Source organism: Carcharhinus amblyrhynchos, chromosome 9 (assembly GCF_965287045.1).
Source record: "Carcharhinus amblyrhynchos chromosome 9, sCarAmb.v2.hapA, whole genome shotgun sequence".
NCBI classification, from domain to species: domain Eukaryota; kingdom Metazoa; phylum Chordata; class Chondrichthyes; order Carcharhiniformes; family Carcharhinidae; genus Carcharhinus; species Carcharhinus amblyrhynchos.
Genome location: NC_137332.1, coordinates 68,629,262 through 68,649,643, shown reverse-complemented (window position 1 = coordinate 68,649,643; position 20,382 = coordinate 68,629,262). Strand labels below are relative to the sequence as shown.

Sequence of the window (20,382 nt, the reverse complement as noted above, 5' to 3'; positions counted from 1 at the left end):
AATGTGAGATAATGCATTTTGGAAAGTCTAATACAGATACGAAATATACAGTAAATGGTAGAACACTTAAGAGTATTGATAGGCAAAGGGATCTAGGTGTAAGGTATACAGGTCATTGAAAGTGGCAATGCAGGTGGAGATGGTAGTCAAGAAGGCAAACGGCATGCTTGCCTTCATCAGCCGGGGCATTGAGTTTAAAAATTGGCAGGTCATGTTGCAGCTTAGTTAGACCACTTCGAATATAGTGTTCAATTCTGGTTGCCACACTACCAGAAGGATGTGGAGGTTTTGGACAGGGTACAGAAAAGATTTACCAGAATGTTGCCTGGTATGGAGGGCATTCGCTATGAGAAAAGGTTGGAGAAACTTGGTTTGCTCTCATTGGAACGATGGAGGTTGAAAGGTGACCTGATAGAAGTCTAAAAGATTATGAAAGGTATGGACAGAGTGGATAGTCAGAAGCTTTTCCCCCAGAGTGGAAGAGTCAATTACTAGAGGGCACAGGTTTAAGGTGTGAGGGGCAATATTTAAAGGAGATGTCCGAGGCAGATTTTTTTTTTTTTACACAGAGTAGTGGTGCCTTGAACTTGTTGCTGGGGGAGGCAGTGGAAACAGATATGGTAGTGACTTTTAAGGGGCGTCTTGACAAATACATGAACAGGATGGGAATAGAGGGATATGGTCCCCGGAGGGTAGGGGGTTTTAGTTAAGTCAGGCAGCATAGTTGGTGAGGCTTGGAGGGCCGAAGGGCCTGTTCCTGTGCTGTAATTTTCTTTGTTCTCTAACCACTATCCTGTTCTTCACCACACACTTTTCACTTAGGGTTAATAATGTGTAAATAGGAATTCCCAGGAGCCTTGGGATATAAAGGCCAATTGATAGTGCCAATGTTAGAGATGAGATCAGTTAACTCACTATCATATCTGCAGCAACATGCTGCATTTAGATTGTATCTTTTATACAGTAAAACATCCCAAGGTATTTTCCATATAAGCTTAAGGACATCAGGCACGAAGGGTTTAGAGGCAGGTTTAGCCAGTAACTAACAAACTATAGGGTAAAAGTCAGGTGAAAGTTCTGCCAGCTCAGGAATAACAAATGGCAATTGTCCTTGATATTAAGACAGCACTTGACCAAGTGTGGCATCAAGGAACTCTAGCAAAACTGGAGTCAATGGGAAACAAGAAGAAAACTCTCCATTGGTTGGCATCAAAGGGAGGTGGATGCGGTGGTTTGAAGTTAATCATCTCAACTTCAGGACATCACTGCATTAATTCTTCAGGGTAGTGTCCTCAGTCTAACCATCTGCAGCTGCTTCATCAATGAATATTCTTCCATCGTAGGTCAGAAGTGGGGATGTTCTTTGATGACTGCACCATGTTTAGCACCATTCATGACTCCTCAGATACTAGTCTATGCCCTATGCAGTAAGATCTGGACAATATCCAGGCTTGGGCTAACGAGTGACAAGAAACATTTATGCTACACAAGTGTCAGGCAATGATCATCTCCAACAGCAGAGAATCTAACAACAGAGAATCCCTTGATCTTCAATGGCATTACCATTGCTAAAGCCCCAACAATTAGTCCTGGGAGATTATCTTTGACCAGATATTGAATTGGACTAACCACACAAATGCTGTGGCTAAAGGAGCTGATCAAAAGCTAGGAATCCTACGGTAAGTAACTCACCTCCTGAGTCCCAAAGCCTGATCCGATTCCTGCCCGAAACCGGTGCAACGGCGATTTAAATGTATTTGCATGCATTTAAATTGAACTAATGAACTGTCCATCCAACTTTATTAGCATTTCCCCCTTTCCAAATTAACAAGCACGCTTGTATTCGGGCTGAAATGGGCACGCTAAATAAAAGTCTATTTAGGGTTCTCCAGCTGCTGAAGAGATATCATTGGCTTCCAATGGCTCTCTAACTCAGATCGGTGACAGTGAGGTGGGCGGGGCGGGGCAGTGGTGGTGGTGCTGAGGAGGTGGGCTAGGCCATTCTCTGGTGAGGAGGGTGGGGTGGGGAGGAGGAGGGGGTGCCTGATTGTTGTCTGGTGGGGGAGGGGGGAAGGGCAAATCGTTGTTTGGTTGGGGGGGCGGGGGGAGGGAGGTGTGCCGGATCATTCTTTGGTGACGGGGTGGGAGGGAGGTCAGATGGGGGAGGGGAGGCAGGCGTGAGGCCAGATCGTTCTCTGGTTTGGGGGGGTAAGGAGGAGGAGGGAGGCATCTCTTGGCGGGGGAATTGGGGTGGGGGGGGGAGGCCCGATCGCTCACTGGCGTTGGGGGGGTGGGGGGGAGCGGGGGTTTGATGCTAGGTGGATCTCTGGTGTGGGGAACTGGGGGACACAGGGGTCTGCTGCCACGTCGGTGGGGGGGGGGGGGGGGGGGGGGGGTGGAAATGGGGGTAGGGGATTGCGATCAGTCTGGATAGCGGGGGTAGTGGGGTGGGTGGATAAGGGACACAGTTATGTTATGCGGGTGGGGGTGATGTCTGTGGGGGCCATCGCTCCAGGACCACTTTATCCTTTTTTTGCAGCACTGAAGTGATGTGACATGGGCATGCTTTTTCAAATTTGTTTCTAACTGCCCGTGTGCAGTTCAGAGCTCTGATCGTTTCCGGTGCGCTAAGCCCCACCCACAGCACAATTCAGACCCACAATTTTTTTTCAAGCTAAGTGGCAAAAAACTGCAGCAGGCGACGGTGCAGAGGGACCTCGGGGTCCTTGTGCATGAGTCACAAAAACCCAGCTTGCAGGTGCAGCAGGTGGTCAGGAAGGCGAATGGGATGCTGGCCTTCATAGCGAGGGGGATTGAATATAAAAGTAGGGAGGTCTTGCTGCAGCTGTATAGGGCATTGGTGAGGCCGCAGCTGGAGTACTGTGTGCAGTTCTGGGCGCCGCACCTGAGCAAAGATATTTTGGCCTTGGAGGGAGTGCAGAGGAGGTTTACTAGGCTGATACCGGAGTTGAGGGGGTTGAGATATGAGGAGAGGCTGAATAAACTAGGCTTGTACTCGTTGGAGTTTAGAAGAATGAGGGGAGATCTCATTGAGACGTATAAGATGATGAATGGGATGGATAGGATAGAGGTGGAGAGACTCTTCCCGCTCAAAAAAGACAGTAGGACTAGGGGGCACAGCCTCAAGATAAAGGGGGGGCGGTTTAGAATGGAGTTGAGGACGAACTTCTTCACTCAAAGGGTGGTGAATCTCTGGAATTCTCTGCCCGTTGAAGCGGTGGAGGCTGCCTCGCTAAATATTTTTAAGACGCAGGTTGATGGGTTTTTGATAAGAGAGGGGATTAAGGGTTATGGGGAGAGGGCGGGAAGGTGGAACTGAGCCACGACAGATCAGCCATGATCTTCTTGAATGGCGGGGCAGGCTCGAAGGGCTAGATGGCCTACTCCTGCTCCTATTTCTTATGTTCTTATGTTCTTAAGTGCTAATGGGGGCGCCTGAAAGCAGATTTCCAAGTTGGATCTGAATTGTGCCCAGATTCAGCACTTACAATGAAAATGGTAAAATCGGGCCCAGTGTGTACCATCTACAAGATGCATTGCAGGAATTCACCAAGGCTGTTTAGACAGCATTTTTGAAATCCATGACGGCTACCATCTAGGAAGGGAAGCAGATACCTGGGAACATTATCACCTGAGGGTGTCCCTCCAAGTTGCAACATACTTATTCTGAAATATTTCAGTCTCATCTTACACAGCTGTAATGGGCATTGGTGGCAACTTGGTGCAGCACTATTGCAGGTAGACTTTGAATGTTGCAGTCACCTGGAAGTTAAGAGCGAAGTGACGGTGGGTAGCTAAATGTCACTTATTTCTGTTTGTGAATTAGACCAGTCTAATTTCTTGCTGGTGTTGCACATAAATTAGGAGCAAGAATGTGATTTGGCAACTTGTATTTTTACTGAGTATTCATGACACGATAATGCATGCAAAATAGAGTTCCTGACATGGACCAGTGGAAAAGTCGACTTGCCAATAGACTGGCATGAAAACGCTGAGGGAAAAATCCCACCTTCTCTTCTTGCTGGCAGAAATCCAAGGGTGGAATTTTCCCACCCTTCTTGTTGAGAGAGCGGTGAGAAAGTACGGCAAAATTCTGGCCTAACGTTTGGCCTCACTTGGAATTTTTCCACTGGCAGGGCTAGAAAATTCTGTTTTTTATTACTAAAATCTTTGTTGGGAGATTTTGACCAGTGCTTCTTCTTGAGTTCTCTGCCCAAAAGGCAGATCTGACCCAAAGCGGCATGATCTCCAACACAAGTAGGGTAAGGAGGTTGAACTGAATCCAACCCCAAGTGGAATAGTGATTAGACCCTGTGCTGTTGGCACCAATCATCTGACCAAATGAGCCAACCAGCCTCCTGAGGTGTCCAAGTTGCTATGGCAACATACATTATTACATGTAGTCTGGAACTATGGATAGTGATGGCAGAGATTCCAATTGTGAACATGCCTTGCTTGTCCATCAGGTCCTGGAATGGGACATGAACCCTGAGCTGCTGGCTCAGAGGCAGAGATGCTATCACAGCACCACATGGTCTCCATTTTTACCACATGTGATAAAATGTGGTCGGAAAGTTCAAGAGTAAACATTTCACAGCCAATGAATGCAGTCAATAAAGTGCGCAGCCTTTTGAATCTTGGGCTATGTTTAGATATAAGGAACCATCTTTGGTCAAAGCAAATGATGATCTTGGCCACATAAAGACAGCTACAGAACACAAAACGAGAACTGGAATTCAATGCATAGCTCTCTTACAACTTTAATACAGCTGCAGTATATTTAATTTTCCTGCGCAATTCAAAAACTAGAATAGCCTTTCTTTGCATACAAGACTGAAGGGAGCAGATTGCAGTAGCCAATTCCCAGAAAGCATTGCCATAAGCATGAGTCACTTCTTCTTGGAAAACAACCCAAGACTCTTTAGAACCCATATTCTGCCAATATAAATCAGAATATCCCTTGTTTGATTCCTCCTCTTAGGTTATTCCATTCCCTTGTTTTATGCCTCCTCTAAGGTTATTTGGATATTGTGTACCATTTCCTAATTGAGAAGTGGGCTGAAGTTATGTTGAGCTTGTTATAAAGGACTAGAAGAAGTGAGGGTGATTTGAGGGCTCACAGCTACCTACAATGTCAAACTATTAAGTTTATTAAAAAAAAAACCTCTTGTCTTTAACATTATTGAACCAGCATGTTAAACATAAATATTTGCATAATATTTCTGGTAAATTTGTATGTTGTTCAAAATTTACATTTCATCTCATGACTTCTAAGGTATAAGACGAATTTACTGTCTTGCCTTTGTTAGGCAATTTCATTAGCAATGTGTGCTGTCATTACATTTAAAAGGGACAGATAGAGACAAGCTGTCTCCATTATCAAAAAGCATGCAAAATCAATTCCTGGATTCTTTTAACTTCCAAAAGGAGGTGTTCTGATGAAGATTTCTAATGACTGTCCTTTGGGAATACAATTTGACCAGCAAAGAACTTAAAACGGTTGTTTCACATAACATGCTGTGAGTTGTTGATGATAAAAAAGAATTACATTGTAATATGATTCATAAAATTGTTATATTTTTATCAGGCTACATACCAATGCTTCTGTTCCATTGTAAGGGCTCAGAGTAAATGAGTTTATGAATATACGAATCTGAAGAAAAGAACAAGTAACACAAAGATTATTAACAGTACAAACACATCATGGTAGCTGTTTTTAAATAACTTGAAAATGTCAGGGATATTGGGGGCCATTCTCCTTGCAGTGCAGTGGGCTACGAAACATAATTCCCATTGGGCGTCACAGCCTTCAAGAGTCTCCCAGCCGAAGGTGTCCAGAGTAATCACCTCCACGTTGAAAATCGGCACAGAGCTGATTACCATATGGAAATCTGGATTTCAATGTCATTAGCGAGCCCGGGACTGAAGTCTCCAAGCCCACTAGTGTTTCCCACACCCTGCCTGGAGTGGTTCACTCCAGTGGGGTTTGCAACTGCTCGCCACTAATGGGGAACAGGTGGCCGATCCTGGTGGAGTGAAGAGAGGCCATTGAGGCCCCTCCAGGAGTTTGGGAGCAAGGAGCACTACCCAAGGGGCAAACTGGTACTGTCCATTGGCTGGGGATAGCAGTCCCACCACCACCTTGCATTCAGGATTGTGGGCAGAAGGAAGGAAGACAGTGATCGGGGCTGTCGGGGAAGGTTGGGGAGATTGGGGCTGGCCAGTGATTGGGAGGCTGGCAATGTGAGGCCACCGAGCATACTCAGCAGTATGCTGCCTGCCTCTTGGGTGGGAATAGGCCTCAAGCTTTTCAGAGTGAATCCTGTAATGCATAGAGTGTCGGAGATTCAATCTGAAAATCATGCTAAAAAAAAAATTGCCAAGGAGTTACTCCTGTTTTCATGACAACTGGGGACTTAGAATCTTTTTAAACATAGAACATAGAACATAGAACGTTACAGCGCAGAACAGGCCCTTCGGCCCACGATGTTGCGCCGACCAGTTACAAAAACAATGACCCACTAGCCTATACCAATCCCTTTTCGTCCATAAACCTATCCACAGATCTCTTAAACGCCCCCAAACTAGGCGCATTTACAACTGCAGCAGGCAGGGCATTCCAATCCCTCACCACCCGCTGGGTAAAGAACCTACCCCTGACATCCGTCCTGTAGCTACCCCCCCTTAATTTAAAGCCATGCCCCCTCGTGCTAGCTTTCTCCATCCGAGGAAAAAGGCTATCACTATCCACCCTATCTAAACCTCTAATCATCTTATATGTTTCAATAAGATCCCCTCTTAGCCGCCTTCTTTCCAACGAAAACAACCCTAAATCCCTCAGTCTCTCCTCATAGGACCTCCCCACCATACCAGGCAACATCCTAGTAAACCTCCTCTGCACCCTCTCCAAAGCCTCCACATCCTTCTTGTAATGTGGGGACCAGAACTGCACACAGTACTCCAAGTGCGGCCGCACCAGAGTAGTGTACAGTTGCAACAGTTTTGGGAGGATCCTGGCCATTCTACTCACCAGCCACATAATGGGGGTAATTAATGTCCAGAAGAAAGGAGGAAATATACCATAGGTCAAGTTAGTCAAAACAAGACCCGGACACACCACGCTAGAAAACAGGCCCTGGAAACGACAGCAGATAAAAGAACTAGGTTAAAGTATGCCTGTGGCAATTCTAAAATCCCTTCTCATGTTCGAAAGCAGCAATATGTTGAAACAATAAACATTCAGTTGATTAGATGTTCTTTTGACAATGAAGCCGAGAACAATAACAAGGACAGATTCCTTCCGTGATACACATGAAGCACCCAATCTACAGCACCAGCCAATAAAAGTTCAGAAATTCATCCCATTAAAAGTTAAAAGAATCCAGGAATTGATTTTCTGTGTTTCTGACAGTGGAGACAACTTGTTTTTAATCTTGTTTTCCTATGAAATGTGATGGCAGCATTATTATGCACTGCTGTAAACAAAAGTCACTTGTTTTAATCATAGTCAATGGAAGTGTGTGCTGGAATGTGTTGATACTATTTTCTCCTTCCTCCATCCCATCTTTTCCTCTTTGTGTGGACTGATTTTAGAAGGAGTGCAGAAGAAGACCATTCGACCTATCAAGCCTGCACGACAACAATCCCACCCAGACTGTATCCCCGTAATCCCACACATTTACCCTGCTAATCCCTCTAATTTATGCATCCTGGGATACTAAGAAGGTAATTTAGCCTGGCCAATGCACTTAACCCGCACAACTTTATACTGTGGGAGGAAACCGGAACAGCCAGAGGAAACCCATGTAGGCACAGGGAGAATATGCAAACTCTACACAGATTGTGACCCAAGTTGGGAATTGAACCCAGGTCCCTGGAACTGTGAGGCAGCAGTGCTAACCACTGTGCCACCATGCTTTCATAAAACACAATAAAAGTGTATGACTTGGGCATCAAAACACGTGATACAAATTCAGCATCAATTATACAACCTGCTATGCACAATCATGAACATAGACCAGTCCTGCTTTCAGGAAAGTTGACAAGGGCCACTATGAAAATTACCCCTTGTCTTACATTTGTTGCATCTTTTAATGGGCAGAAAAATCTCCAACACCCCAACCGACTTGTAAGTACTTCATGACTGAAAGCACTTGTATAAACAGGAACACTGCATAAGGAAAATATTTACAGATTCATTATTAAAGTGATTCATGTTCTAACTTTAAGAATGCTACTTTTCTCAAATAATTTGTTCAAATTTACTTACATGTCTCATCACAATCTTTAGATTTGCATTAAAGTGTGTTGCAACAATTGATACCAAGTTTACCTTGCTATTATAGTGCTTGTTCAAGCCAACATTCAGTAGGTCAGTAGCATATTTGGAAGAACTGTAGGATTCCTGGCCTTGGCTATGCTGGTAGTCAGTTAGACTGAAGGCAGATTTTCTCGCATTACTAGAAGACGTCCAAACTACCTGTGATGCACAACCACCTTGACCGAGTACAGGTTCCAGTTCTCGTATCTAGGAATAGACATTCTTGATAATAAAAAATAATAGTTTAGGTGTATAACATATTCAATATTTTCCTCGACCTTTTTCTTTTTTTTTGTGATGCCTTAGAAAAGACTAAGGTGTTAAATTCATTGCTTTTGGTCACAATAGATGCTTCATTGAATATGGTATATAAATTTAGGACTACATGTTTTATTTTCTAATTTTACTCATTGTAAACAGTAATTTGCTTTCTTTAGAGAAGCAGAAGTTTGAAGACAAATTTTCAACCTAGAATTTCTAAATTTTGGCAGAAGAGGGAAAGGAAATTATTTGGATGCATCTTATATGTAACTTACAAATTAATACATTTTAAAAGTGAAAATACATAAAGAAATTACAATTTTTGTGGCATGAGTCTTAATGTAAATATACAGATCACTACAACAGTTTGTGCTGTAGAGGTGGAAGAAGGCTGGCTTTCTGGTGGCGAATGGTTTGGACATTCTGCATAGGCTGAATAAGAAACAGACTGTGAACAGTCTTGTTCAGCTTGACAATGGCTGGGAAGGGAAGGGAATGTGGTAAGGGAGCAGTATTTGTGAGGGGGGGGGGTGCTGAGGGGGGGTGGGAGGAATGTAATAAATTAGGTGTTTCCAATAATTCAACTGCAGAAAATTGTAGCTCATCCAAGGCAAGATAGTGAACATGCAGTGTGGCTGAAGATAAAAGGCTTGTGCAACACTCCAGACAATCCTGGCAACTGGGGACTAGTCTTCAAATCCAGGGGTGATATCCAGCAGGGGTACTTGCATTTAGATTGAATGACCTCTAGCTCAATGTTTACGTTCCAACCTCAATCATAAAGGATGGGTTTTGGGTCCATTCTAGATATCCATAACAAGATGGAGATTGGGGCACTGATTTTACTTGCTGGATCTATACCCAGTGAGGGTACTTGTCAGTGGCCACTCTACCCCAATAAAGAATAGGTGAGTCTCTTTAGCTTTGGCTGCAGTCTGCCAAGGAGAAGATGCTGGGAAGGTAAAAACTGTGGAGAATGGAAAGGGAAACTGACATCCATGCTTCCTAAACACATGGCTCAATACGAAACTGAATTAGTACCAGCCTTCTGACAATATACAGCAGGTGGTCTTTATATGAAAGCACATCAACTTGTAGTGAATACACATGCATTCCTACCAGTAAGAAATGTCCAAAGACATTAGTCATGAAGACCTGCTGTAGTCCGTCATCTGTAAGCCAATCTTCCTGGGTGAGCAATCCCTGCCCCGTTTGAAACATGATGAAAACTTTTCTATTTAAAATGAAAACACCATCACAAGTTAATATGACTATTAACCTCAATTTATCTTAACCACAAATAGATAACACATGCTTTCCCTTTCATTGGCTTGCATTAAGACATTCAGGCTTATATTCTCAGTCTACTATATAACTGGAATTCACTTTTGTGTGAATTTTAATTATAGGCTTCGTAACAAATTAATTTTGCATGTATTTAGATGAAATGCAATTTACTTAAACTTTCTACTTCTAAGAAGAGGGGGTGGGCACTGCAATAAATTTGTGGTCATTAGCCAGTGTAATAATATGCTGAGATAATGTTGACATTATCTCTCCCTCCCTGCAATTTGTGTTCTTCAAGGCTCCTCAAATAGATTTTCAGAAGTTTAGCCAGTCTAGTGGTATTACTTTGGAGTCAACAGCATGGTAGTAATGTTTAAGGATAAATTAGTCCTCGACAGCTATAGGTACTGTTTAAATAATCCCCGTGAAATTCAAGCAAGTATTGTAGCTTTTAACTTGCTGAGGTCAAAGCATCAGTAACTACTCTGTGAAACAAATCAGGAGACTATAAAATAAAAGAGTTCTCCCTTTCATTTTAAATTTTGTATTTTTTTAAATGCTTCCTTATGCATTGTTCACAGCAATCTGAACATGCATCCTATTACTCAGAATGATAACTGTGCATCATTGCTTGCCCCTACCATAGCCCCCTTCTGAAATCATTACACATGCTTCTACAATAGCAATAACTTGCATTCATATGATGCATTTAGTGCAATAAAATGTCCAAGGTGCTTCACAATAGCCTTATCAAACAAATTTTAATGCTGAACAGCATAAGATTCGGACAGATGACCAAGAACTTCATCTAATAGATTGGTTTTAAGGAGTGTATGAAATGACAGGGGTTTAGCAAGGAAATGATGGAGCTTAGGGACTCCAATAGCAGGGCAAAGGAAGTGAAGGTGCTTAAAAGTCCATAGTCCGAGGATTGCAGCAATCTCAAAGGGTTATAGGGCTGAAGAGATTAAAGAGCTGGGGGGTGGTGGTGGTGGTGGGGGGCATGGAGGGATTCCATAACAGGGATGAGAATTTTAAAACTAGGGCATTGCCAAGACTGTCACGTAATGTAGGTCAGTAAGTAGGCTTAGGGGAGATGGCTGACTGAGTTAAGATACACAGAATACTGATGAGCTTAGCTTTACTGAAAATGGAAGATGCGAGTCCAACCAGAAGTACGTCAGAATAGTTAAGGGTAAAGACACCTGAGTGAATCTGTGGCATTCTTTACTGCAGAAGGCAGTAGAGGTTGGATCATTCAATATGTTGAGAGAGACACATTTTTAGTCAGTAAGGGAATCAAGGGTTATGGCGATAAACCAGGAAAGTAGAATTGGGAATTGTTACATCATGATCTCTTTGACTTGATGGGCTGAATGGTCTACTTCTGCTCCTAGGTCTTATGGTCGTATTCAGAACCCTGGTTTTCCTATTGAACTGAGAGCCACTTTTCACCTGAACAATATCATAAGAGATATAAATACCTAGGTAATTAAGGTCTGGTTGTGCTCACAACATGCTTTGGTCTTCTCCAAGGTCAAGTAATAATGACCCTGCTGAATCCATTTTTGGGACAGAAATTTCTGCAGAGGACAGCCACAGCTCAGATTTTAGGGGTGGCAGAATTTCTGTCCCTGTCCCCGCATCCAGCCATTGTTAATTGGCTGGATGCGGGGCTTCTGCCCCTCACTCGGGAGGAAGTCCCGCCATAGATTGGCTTTAGTCTCAGCAGCACAAGAAGCTGCAGTGGACAGGAATGGGATTGTAAGCAGACCACAGAGTCTAAGGGCAGAATTTTCTGGTCCCACCGCTTCCCTAGATTGTCTGTCTCATTGAAGTCAATGGACTTTTGGCTGTGCTACCAAATCTCTCACGACTGGTCCTGCTATGATGGGGCTGGAAAATCCTAGCCTAAGTCCTGGAGCCCAGGACCAGTTAAATAATGGGGTCACAGTATGGGGATGGGAATTGAGGGCCGGGGATGGTGGTGGGCAGAGGTGTTGGTGAGACACTAGCAGGGAAGAAGCACTGGAGAGGCCAGAATTTTTGGGGAGAGGCAACTGTTGAAATGAGGCTGCCATTGGAGGTACCTTGCACTCTTCACTTCCTACCTAAGGCTGGAGCAGGGTCAATTTGTGGGCTTTCCCGCTGGCCTGAACCCCGTGCACCACTGAAAAATGAGGCTTGTTATGAAATGTCAAGTACCTCAATTGAGGCAAGGGCCTGTCTTATCATAAAATTGCCAAGAGGGTGGGGTGGGCAGGAGTCTTGTGGGAAATCCATTTGAGGGATGTTACTACCACCCACCTTGTTTACAGGTCTGCCAGTGGGGTAATATAAAATTCTGTCCAGGTGACAGTGTGGATGCTTCTTGGAAATACACAATGGAAGATCTCAGAGATAAATAATAGCACACTAAATGTAAATGTCAATTTTAACCTAACTTGTTTGATGAGAACAGGACAAGTTGGAAGGATATTTCTCTTTTAGCACTCCAATGGAGAGCATCATCAGGTAGGGTGTAAAACTGTGTCTGAGCCAAACTATTCCATTCCCACTTTTGGGTAAAATTAAAATCAGAGCTATAATTTTTCAGTAATTTACAAAACAGCTCATGCAGTGGATTAGAAAAATAGAAGAAAGGCCATTTAAGCACATTCTTGTTTAGTATGATTCAGCAACTTAAGCTATTATTTCCAAACACTTGGTACAATACCTGGACAGCAGACTACTTAGAAAGGCTTTCAAACTGAAATGGGGATTTGGCATAATCCCAGCATTTAGATAGACGTAATCCACATGCTGATACCTGTAACAAAACAAAGTATTAACAAATTAATGAAACTGATGTTTATACAATATCCATAAAATGCACAGTATTGTTTTGCTATTAACAATTAATACCAGATGTTGGATTACAACTGGTCGATCAGGTTTTTAGATTACAAAGAAGATTAAGCTGTCTGAATGATTCGGGTAGAAGTTACTGAGGGTCATTTATCTAGGGAAGGACTAAGGAAATCTTACTGATTTCACGTTTCTAAATATTATAGTTTGTCTTCCTCCCATCTTCAATTAGAGGGCAAAGCAAAAAGAACGCTATCCTTTGCATCTAACTGTGCTATTTTTGTCTTATTCTTCTTCCTGTAGTGTTGATATCTGAAGCCTTAAAAGTATTGATGACAAAATGCAGACAATATTTGAAAAAACTGGGTGCAGTACAGATGGGCTAAACTTCCATTTGGGTCTGGTCTGAGGGCACTTTGAGGAGTGATTTGCTTTGGCAGAAGTGGCAGTATGATCAAGGTCTGTATCTAATTGTTACTAAATTTGAATGACATAAACAGGGAAATATTCCATTCCCCAAAAATGTATGAAGAGAATAACAAATCAGTTTTTTGGGGCAGCACGATGGCACAGTGGTTAGCACTGCTGTCTCATAGCGCCAGGGACCCGGGTTCAATTCCGGCCTCGGATCACCGTCTGTGTGGAGTTTGCACGTTCTCCCCACGTTTGCGTGGGTTTCCTCTGGGTGCTCCAGTTTCCTCCCACACTCCAAAGACATGCAGAGTAGGTTGATTGGCCATGCTAAATTGACCCAAGTGTCAGGGGGATTAGCAGGGTAAATGTTTGGGATTATGGGAATAGAGTCTGGGGGTGGGATTGTGGTTGGAGCAGACTCGATGGGATAATAGCCTCCTTCTGCATTGTAGAAATCCTACGATTCTATGAAATCACACCCAGCAAAGCAGCTATCACACATGGTTGGTTACAAGACTTGCAGATCTCAGCATCAACCGGTCCTGAAATTTAAAAGGCAGCCAAAGTCCACTGAAATGAAACGTTATCCGTAGAGAGAAACAAAGTTGCTACATGACCTCCTGAATACTTTCAGCAATTTCTGTTTTCGGCCTGAAATTCAAAGCTGTGTTAACTAATTTGAGACAAGTGTGGATGTTGCTATACCAATGGGTTATGTTCACAGTGTGTTCACAATGGTCGACAACAGTGAGTGCTTGTTAGAGGTGGGATGAGGTACGAAGTACTGCAGGGTAGATCTTGACTTTATGCAATAAAGATGGCGATAGTCGAAAACCTGTTTGGCATCTCCTAATTTTTCATTCCTTTGAATTCAACGGCACAAAGCCAAGATTTACCTCTAAGTTTCTTACTTATGCCAGTGCCCTGAATGTAGAAAACCAATGCAAACTTGTTACATTTGCCGTTGACATTAAGTTAGTGAAATCAGAAGAGGCAGTTCAGAAAATACAGAATGAGTTGAACAAAATATGCAAATTGACCAAGAAAAGTAGGTGAACATAAATGTGGACAACCATCGGGTACTGTAAACAGGAAGACTGAACGGGCATACAGATCTCCATGAATGGTATTTAATTAGCAAAGAATAAAGTTGAAAAGAGCCCAGAAACAATGCTCAAAACGTTGAAATAATGCAGGCTAGCAATCAATAAAGCCACACGGCCTGTGAAATCAATACAAGAATACTAATCAGAGGATTCAATGACTGAACTGTGCCTTGCCTTGGTCAAACTATAACTTGAAAGTGGGTCTCAGGGATACTTATGAGACATTTAAACATTGAAGGCAGTGCAGAAATGCATCACCAGGCAATAATCATGCGCACAAAACACAAGCTTAATAAATGAATGGAAAAAATTTAATTTAAATTTGAAAGAATGTATTTCTCAAACCTACAACAAATGCATTTTATTTCAATTACATAAAGTGGCATTGAAAATTTTCTATCATATTGACCTACTGAATTAATCATTGAAAAACACTGACAATTACCAAGTCATTAAATTCATGCTATATTAACAATATTATGAATCATGATATTATGGTACCTTTGTCTTATTTCTTTTGCTGCTTTGATCACTGAGTTAATATTCCCAACATCTATTTTCAAAAGGCTGATGTCAGCTCCAGGATGTGACAGGTGAAGTTCGGACTTAGCAGTTTCAGCTTTCTTCATGTTGCGACATGCCATACACAGGTGTATCTGGTTATCTTCAGAAAGAATGCGTTCACAAAGAGCCAGGCCAATGCCACTGACAAAGAAAGAAAGCTGTTATCAACTTCAAGGGTAACACATACTGCAATGATAAAATATAGAGCGGAGGTTAGCCATAATGATAGAACCCCTTCAAAAGTGTATTAAGCAGGGGTAATTCCAACAGAAAAGTTTAAAAGCCAGAATCCTGACAATGTGGGAAAACACATAGTAATTTGAAGTGAGCACGCGGAAGACAATGTTAGGAAGGAGGCAAAAAGTGTAAAATCTTTTGTTAGTGCTATAAGAACATAAGAACATAAGAAATAGGAGCAGGAGTAGGCCATCTGGCCCTTCGAGCCTGCCCCGCCATTCAATAAGATCATGGCTGATCTGTCGTGGCTCAGTTCCACTTTCCCGCCCTCTCCCCATAACCCTTAATCCCCTCTCTTATCAAAAACCCATCAACCCGCTTCTTAAAAATATTTAGCGAGGCAGCCTCCACCACTTCAACGGGCAGAGAATTCCAGAGATTCACCACCCTTTGAGTGAAGAAGTTCCTCCTCAACTCCGTTCTGAACCGCCCCCCCTTTATCTTGAGGCTGTGCCCCCTAGTCCTACTGTCTTTTTTGAGCGGGAAGAGTCTTTCCACCTCTATCCTATCCATCCCATTCATCATCTTATACGTCTCAATGAGATCTCCCCTCATTCTTCTAAACTCTAACGAGTACAAGCCTAGTTTATTCAGCCTCTCCTCATAGCTCAACCCCCTCAACTCCGGTATCAGCCTAGTAAACCTCCTCTGCACTCCCTCCAGGGCCAAAATATCCTTGCGCAGGTGCGGCGCCCAAAACTGCACACAGTACTCCAGCTGCGGCCTCACCAATGCCCTATACAGCTGCAGCAAGACCTCCCTACTTTTATATTCAATCCCCCTCGCTATGAAGGCCAGCATCCCATTCGCCTTCCTGACCACCTGCTGCACTTGCAGGCTGGGTTTTTGCGACTCATGCACAAGGACCCCGAGGTCCCTCTGCACCGTCGCCTGCTGCAGTTTTTCGCCACGTAAGTAATAGTCCTTCCTACCATTCTTCCTACCAAAGTGGACCACCTCACACTTGCCAACATTAAATTCCATTTGCCATTTCCTGGCCCATTCGCCCAGCCTATCTAGATCCTTCTGCAGACTCTCCACACCCTCCGCACAATTTGCCTTTCCCCCAATCTTGGTGTCATCAGCAAATTTCGACACCCTACACTCGGTTCCCTCCTCCAGATCATCTATATATTGCAATCTCAAGAATGTCTCTTAACTTGTTAATTGTTTTACATCACTAATGGGGGTGGCATGGTGACAGAGCGGTTAGCACCACTGTCTCACAGTGCCAGGGACCTGGGTTCGATTCCCGGCTTGTGTCACCGTGCGGAGGCTGCACTTTCTCCCTGTGTTTCCTTCGGGTGGGCAGTTTTCCTCCCACAGTCCAAATATGTGTGGATTTGGTTGATCAGCCATGCTAAATTCTCTTGGTGTACCCGAACAAGCGCTGGAGTGTGGCAACTAGGGATTTTCACAGTAACTTCATTGCAGCGTTAAAGTAAGCCTATTTGTGACACTAATAAATAAACTTTAACGTGCCTAAAGATTTGCACCACATAATCATCATTGACAAAAAAAAGGGACGAAGTATAATTTGTAAAGAAGGCAGTGCAGATATCCTGAGAAGATTGTACCATCAGAAGGAACTGCATTAAGCCACATAGTTTCTGCCTGTGAAATAAAATTACAACTCAACAAACAGCCAAAGGATTCCTAATCCCTGAATCTACTTTAATCATGAACAAAGCAAGTGTGCGAGGGGGAACGATTTTTGATATTCTGACCATCTTTCATTTGTGTTCAGTACTTTAGAAAACAATTACCCCTAAAGTTTAAGCCCCCATTTTAGCAGCATATAAAGTTTGAGATGTTCACCCAACCAACAATATATACTGTCTAATGCACATTTACTGTTACCGCTCCATTTTATCAAAGCTGGAAGAACATGGATCTTGTATTTGCAATGAACTTATATATTTTGGCCAAAATGTCAAACTGTGCTATTTTTGGCAGTTTATTTAACTCCCCATAAAACTACAAAATATACATCTTATATTTCATTTTGTTTGTAATGACTAAAATAATGCCAAAATATTTAGGTTAGTTGAGAAGATAAAGTTTCTAAAATAGAATGAATCAAATTGGCTTAAGACTGGCATCTGTGATATGGAGGAGACCGAGATGGATCATATCCACTCTACTTCTGGCTGAAGATGGTTGCAAATGCTTCAGCCTTGTCTTTTGCACTGACGTGCTGGGCTCCATCATCATTGAAGGGAGGGATATTTGTGGAGCCTCCTCCTCCATTTCATTGTTTAATGGTCCACCATCATTTGCAACTGGATGCGGCAGGAGTGCTTTGATCTGATCTATGGGTAGTGGGATGGCTTAACTGTTTCTTGTATACTATTTCCACTGTTTAGCATGTATGTAGCCCTGTGTTACAGCTTCACTGCACTGACACCTCATTTTTAGGTAAATGCTCCAGTACTCATTGAACTAGCTCTGACGAAGGGTCATCCAGATTCGAAACGTTGGCTCTATTCTTCCTCCACACGTGCTGTCAGACTTGCTGAGACTTGTCAGCATTTTCTGTTTTCATTTGATTACCTGGCTCGATGGTATTGGTAGGATGAAGCATACAACAGAACATGAGGTGATAGATTGTGCTTGAATACAATTTTGCTCCTGCTAAAGGATGCCCAGTTTTGAGTTGCTTTATCTGTTCTGAATCTATCTCACAGTGGTAGTGCCACACAACCCAACAGATGGCATGCTTAGTGTGAAGTCATGACTATGTCCCCAGAAGGACAAGTACAAGGACAAGGATCATGTAGGTTTTGTCCTCTTGCTGGATCCCTCACCACCTGCCACAGGCCCAGTCTGGAAAACATGTTCTTCAGGACTCAGAAAGCCCAGTCAGCAATGGCACTACTAAGCCAATATAGCTGATAGGCCATGAAGTTCCTCTCATTCTGTGCCCTTGTCACCCTCAGTGCTTCTTCCAAGTTGTGTTCACCGTGGAGGAGTACTGATTCATCAGCTGAAAAAGGTAATAATCAGCAGAAAGTTTCCTTGCCCATATTTGACTTGATGGCATATGACCTTATGGGAGTCAGCATCAATGTTGAGGACTTTGAGGGCAACTCTCTTTTGACTGTGTCCAACTGTTGAACCATCATCTCTGCTGGGTTTATCATGCTAGTCATATTGGACATATGCAGATGTCTGATTGGATTTATTATTGTCACATGTATTAACATACAGTGAAAAATATTGTTTCTTGCGCGCTATACAGGCAAAACATATCATTCACGGAGAAGGAAATGAGAGAGCGCAGAATGTAGTGTTACAGTCAAATCTAGGGTATAGAGAATGATCAATGGTAAGTCCATTCAACAGTCTGACAGCAGCAGAGAAGGTGTTCTTGAGTTGGTTGGTATGTGACCTCAGATTTTTGTATCTTTTTCACGAAGGAAGAAGGTGGAGGAGAGAATGTCCAGAGTGCATGAAGTCCGTAATTATGCTGGCTCCTTTGCCAAGGCAGTGGGAAGTGTATTTAGAGTGAATAAATGGGAGGCTGATTTGCATGATGGATTGGGCTACATTCACGACTTTCTGCAGTTCCTTGAGGTCTTGGGCAGAGCAGGAGCCATACTAAACTGTGATACAACCAGAAAGAATGCTTTCTATGGTGCATCTGTAAAAGTTGGTGAGAGTCATAGCTGACATGCCAAATTTCCTTAGTCTTATGAGAAAGTAGAGGTGTTGATGGGCTTTCTTAACCATAGTGTCAGCATGGGGCGACTGGGCAGGTTGTTGGTGACCTGGACACCTAAAAACTTGATCCTTTCTACTTCGCTCCCATTGATATAGACAGGGGCATGTTCTCCTTTACACTTCCTGAAGTCAATGACAATCTCCTTCATTTCGTTGACATTGAGGGAGAGATTATTGTTGCCGCATCAGTTCACCAGATTCTCTATCTCATTCCTGTACTCCGCCTCGTCATTGTTTGAGATTCGACCCACTACAGTGGCATCATCAGCAAACTTGAAAATTGAATTGATGGGAAATTTGGCCACACAGTCACAGGTGTATAAAGAATATTAATAGGGGGCTGAGAACACAGCCTTGTAGGGCACTGGTGTTGAGGATAATCGTGGAGGAGGTGTTGTTGCCTATCCTTACTGATTGTGGTCTGTGAGTTAGGAAGTTCAGGATCCAGCTGCAGAGGGAGGCCCAGGCCATGGAGTTTGGAGGTGAATTTCATGGGAATAATAGTGTTGAAGTGAATAAATGTTGTGAATAAGTTGAAGTATTAGTGAATTACACCCTTACAGCCAATGTTCAAACGAGTGTGACTATGTCAGATTTTTACTTGACTGGTCTGGGGGAATAGCTCTCCCAATTCTGGCATAAGTCCCCAGACATTAGTGAGGAAGACTTTGCAGGATCAACTAAGCATGGTATGTTGTTGCCATTTCCATGTTCCCACTTTATTCCTTTTTCACTTTTCTGTAGTGGAACAACTGAGTGGCTTATTATGCCATTTCAGAGGATATTTAACAGTCAAGCATATTGCATATGCTGGAGTGAGTAAAGATGGCAGATTTCCTTTCTGAAAGGACATCAGTAAATCAGATGGGTTTATTTGACAATTTCATGGTCACCATTACTAGGACTAGCTTTTAATTAGCGATCAAGAAGGCGAATGGAATGTTGGCCTTTATAGCAAGGGGGATAGAATATAAAAGTAGGGAGGTCTTGCTGCAACTGTACAGGGTACTGGTGAGGCAGCAACTGGAGTACTGTGTGCAGTTTTGGTCGCTGCACTTGCGGAAGGATATATTGGCCTTGGAGGGAATGCAGAGGAGGTTCACTAGGCTGATACCGGAGATGAGGGGGTTGGCCTATGAAGAGAGACTAAATAGACTGGGCCTGTACTCATTGGAGTTTAGAAGGATGAGGGGGGATCTTATAGAGACGTATAAGATAATGAAGGGGATGGATAGGGTAGAGGTAGAGAGATTCTTCCCACTTAGAAAGGATAGCAGGACTAGAGGACACAGCTTCAAGCTGTGGGGAGGTGCAGTTTAGATCGGAGTTGAGGAGGAACTTCTTCACTCAAAGGGTGGTGAATCTCTGGAATTCTCTGCCCGTTGAAGTGGTGGAGGCTACCTCGCTAAATATATTTAAATCATGGGTAGATAGGTTTCTGATAGACAGGGGAATTAAGGGTTATGGGGGAGAAAGCGGGAAAGTGGAACTGATCCAGTTCAGATCAGCCATGATCTTACTGAATGGCGGGGCAGGCTCGAAGGGCTAGACGGCCTATTCCTGCTCCTACTTCTTATGTTCTTATGTTCTAATTCTTGCCTA

At 43.2% G+C, this 20,382-nt stretch overlaps 1 protein-coding gene across 3 annotated transcripts in view; it reads right to left on the bottom strand.

Annotated features, from left to right (window-relative positions):
• Positions 1-20,382, bottom strand: part of hsd17b7 (hydroxysteroid (17-beta) dehydrogenase 7) — a 73,267-nt gene that overhangs the window by 14,503 nt on the left and 38,382 nt on the right. For all 3 annotated transcript variants that reach the window (XM_080196620.1, XM_080196619.1, XM_080196618.1), the window contains exons 2-7: positions 14,758-14,961; positions 12,606-12,698; positions 9,722-9,836; positions 8,354-8,548; positions 7,052-7,156; positions 5,618-5,674 (exon numbers count right to left, since the gene is read on the bottom strand). In XM_080196620.1, the coding sequence (XP_080052746.1) occupies positions 5,618-5,674; positions 7,052-7,156; positions 8,354-8,548; positions 9,722-9,836; positions 12,606-12,698; positions 14,758-14,900 (708 nt within the window). In that variant the 5' untranslated portion in view covers positions 14,901-14,961. The remainder of the gene's footprint in view (positions 1-5,617; positions 5,675-7,051; positions 7,157-8,353; positions 8,549-9,721; positions 9,837-12,605; positions 12,699-14,757; positions 14,962-20,382) is intronic.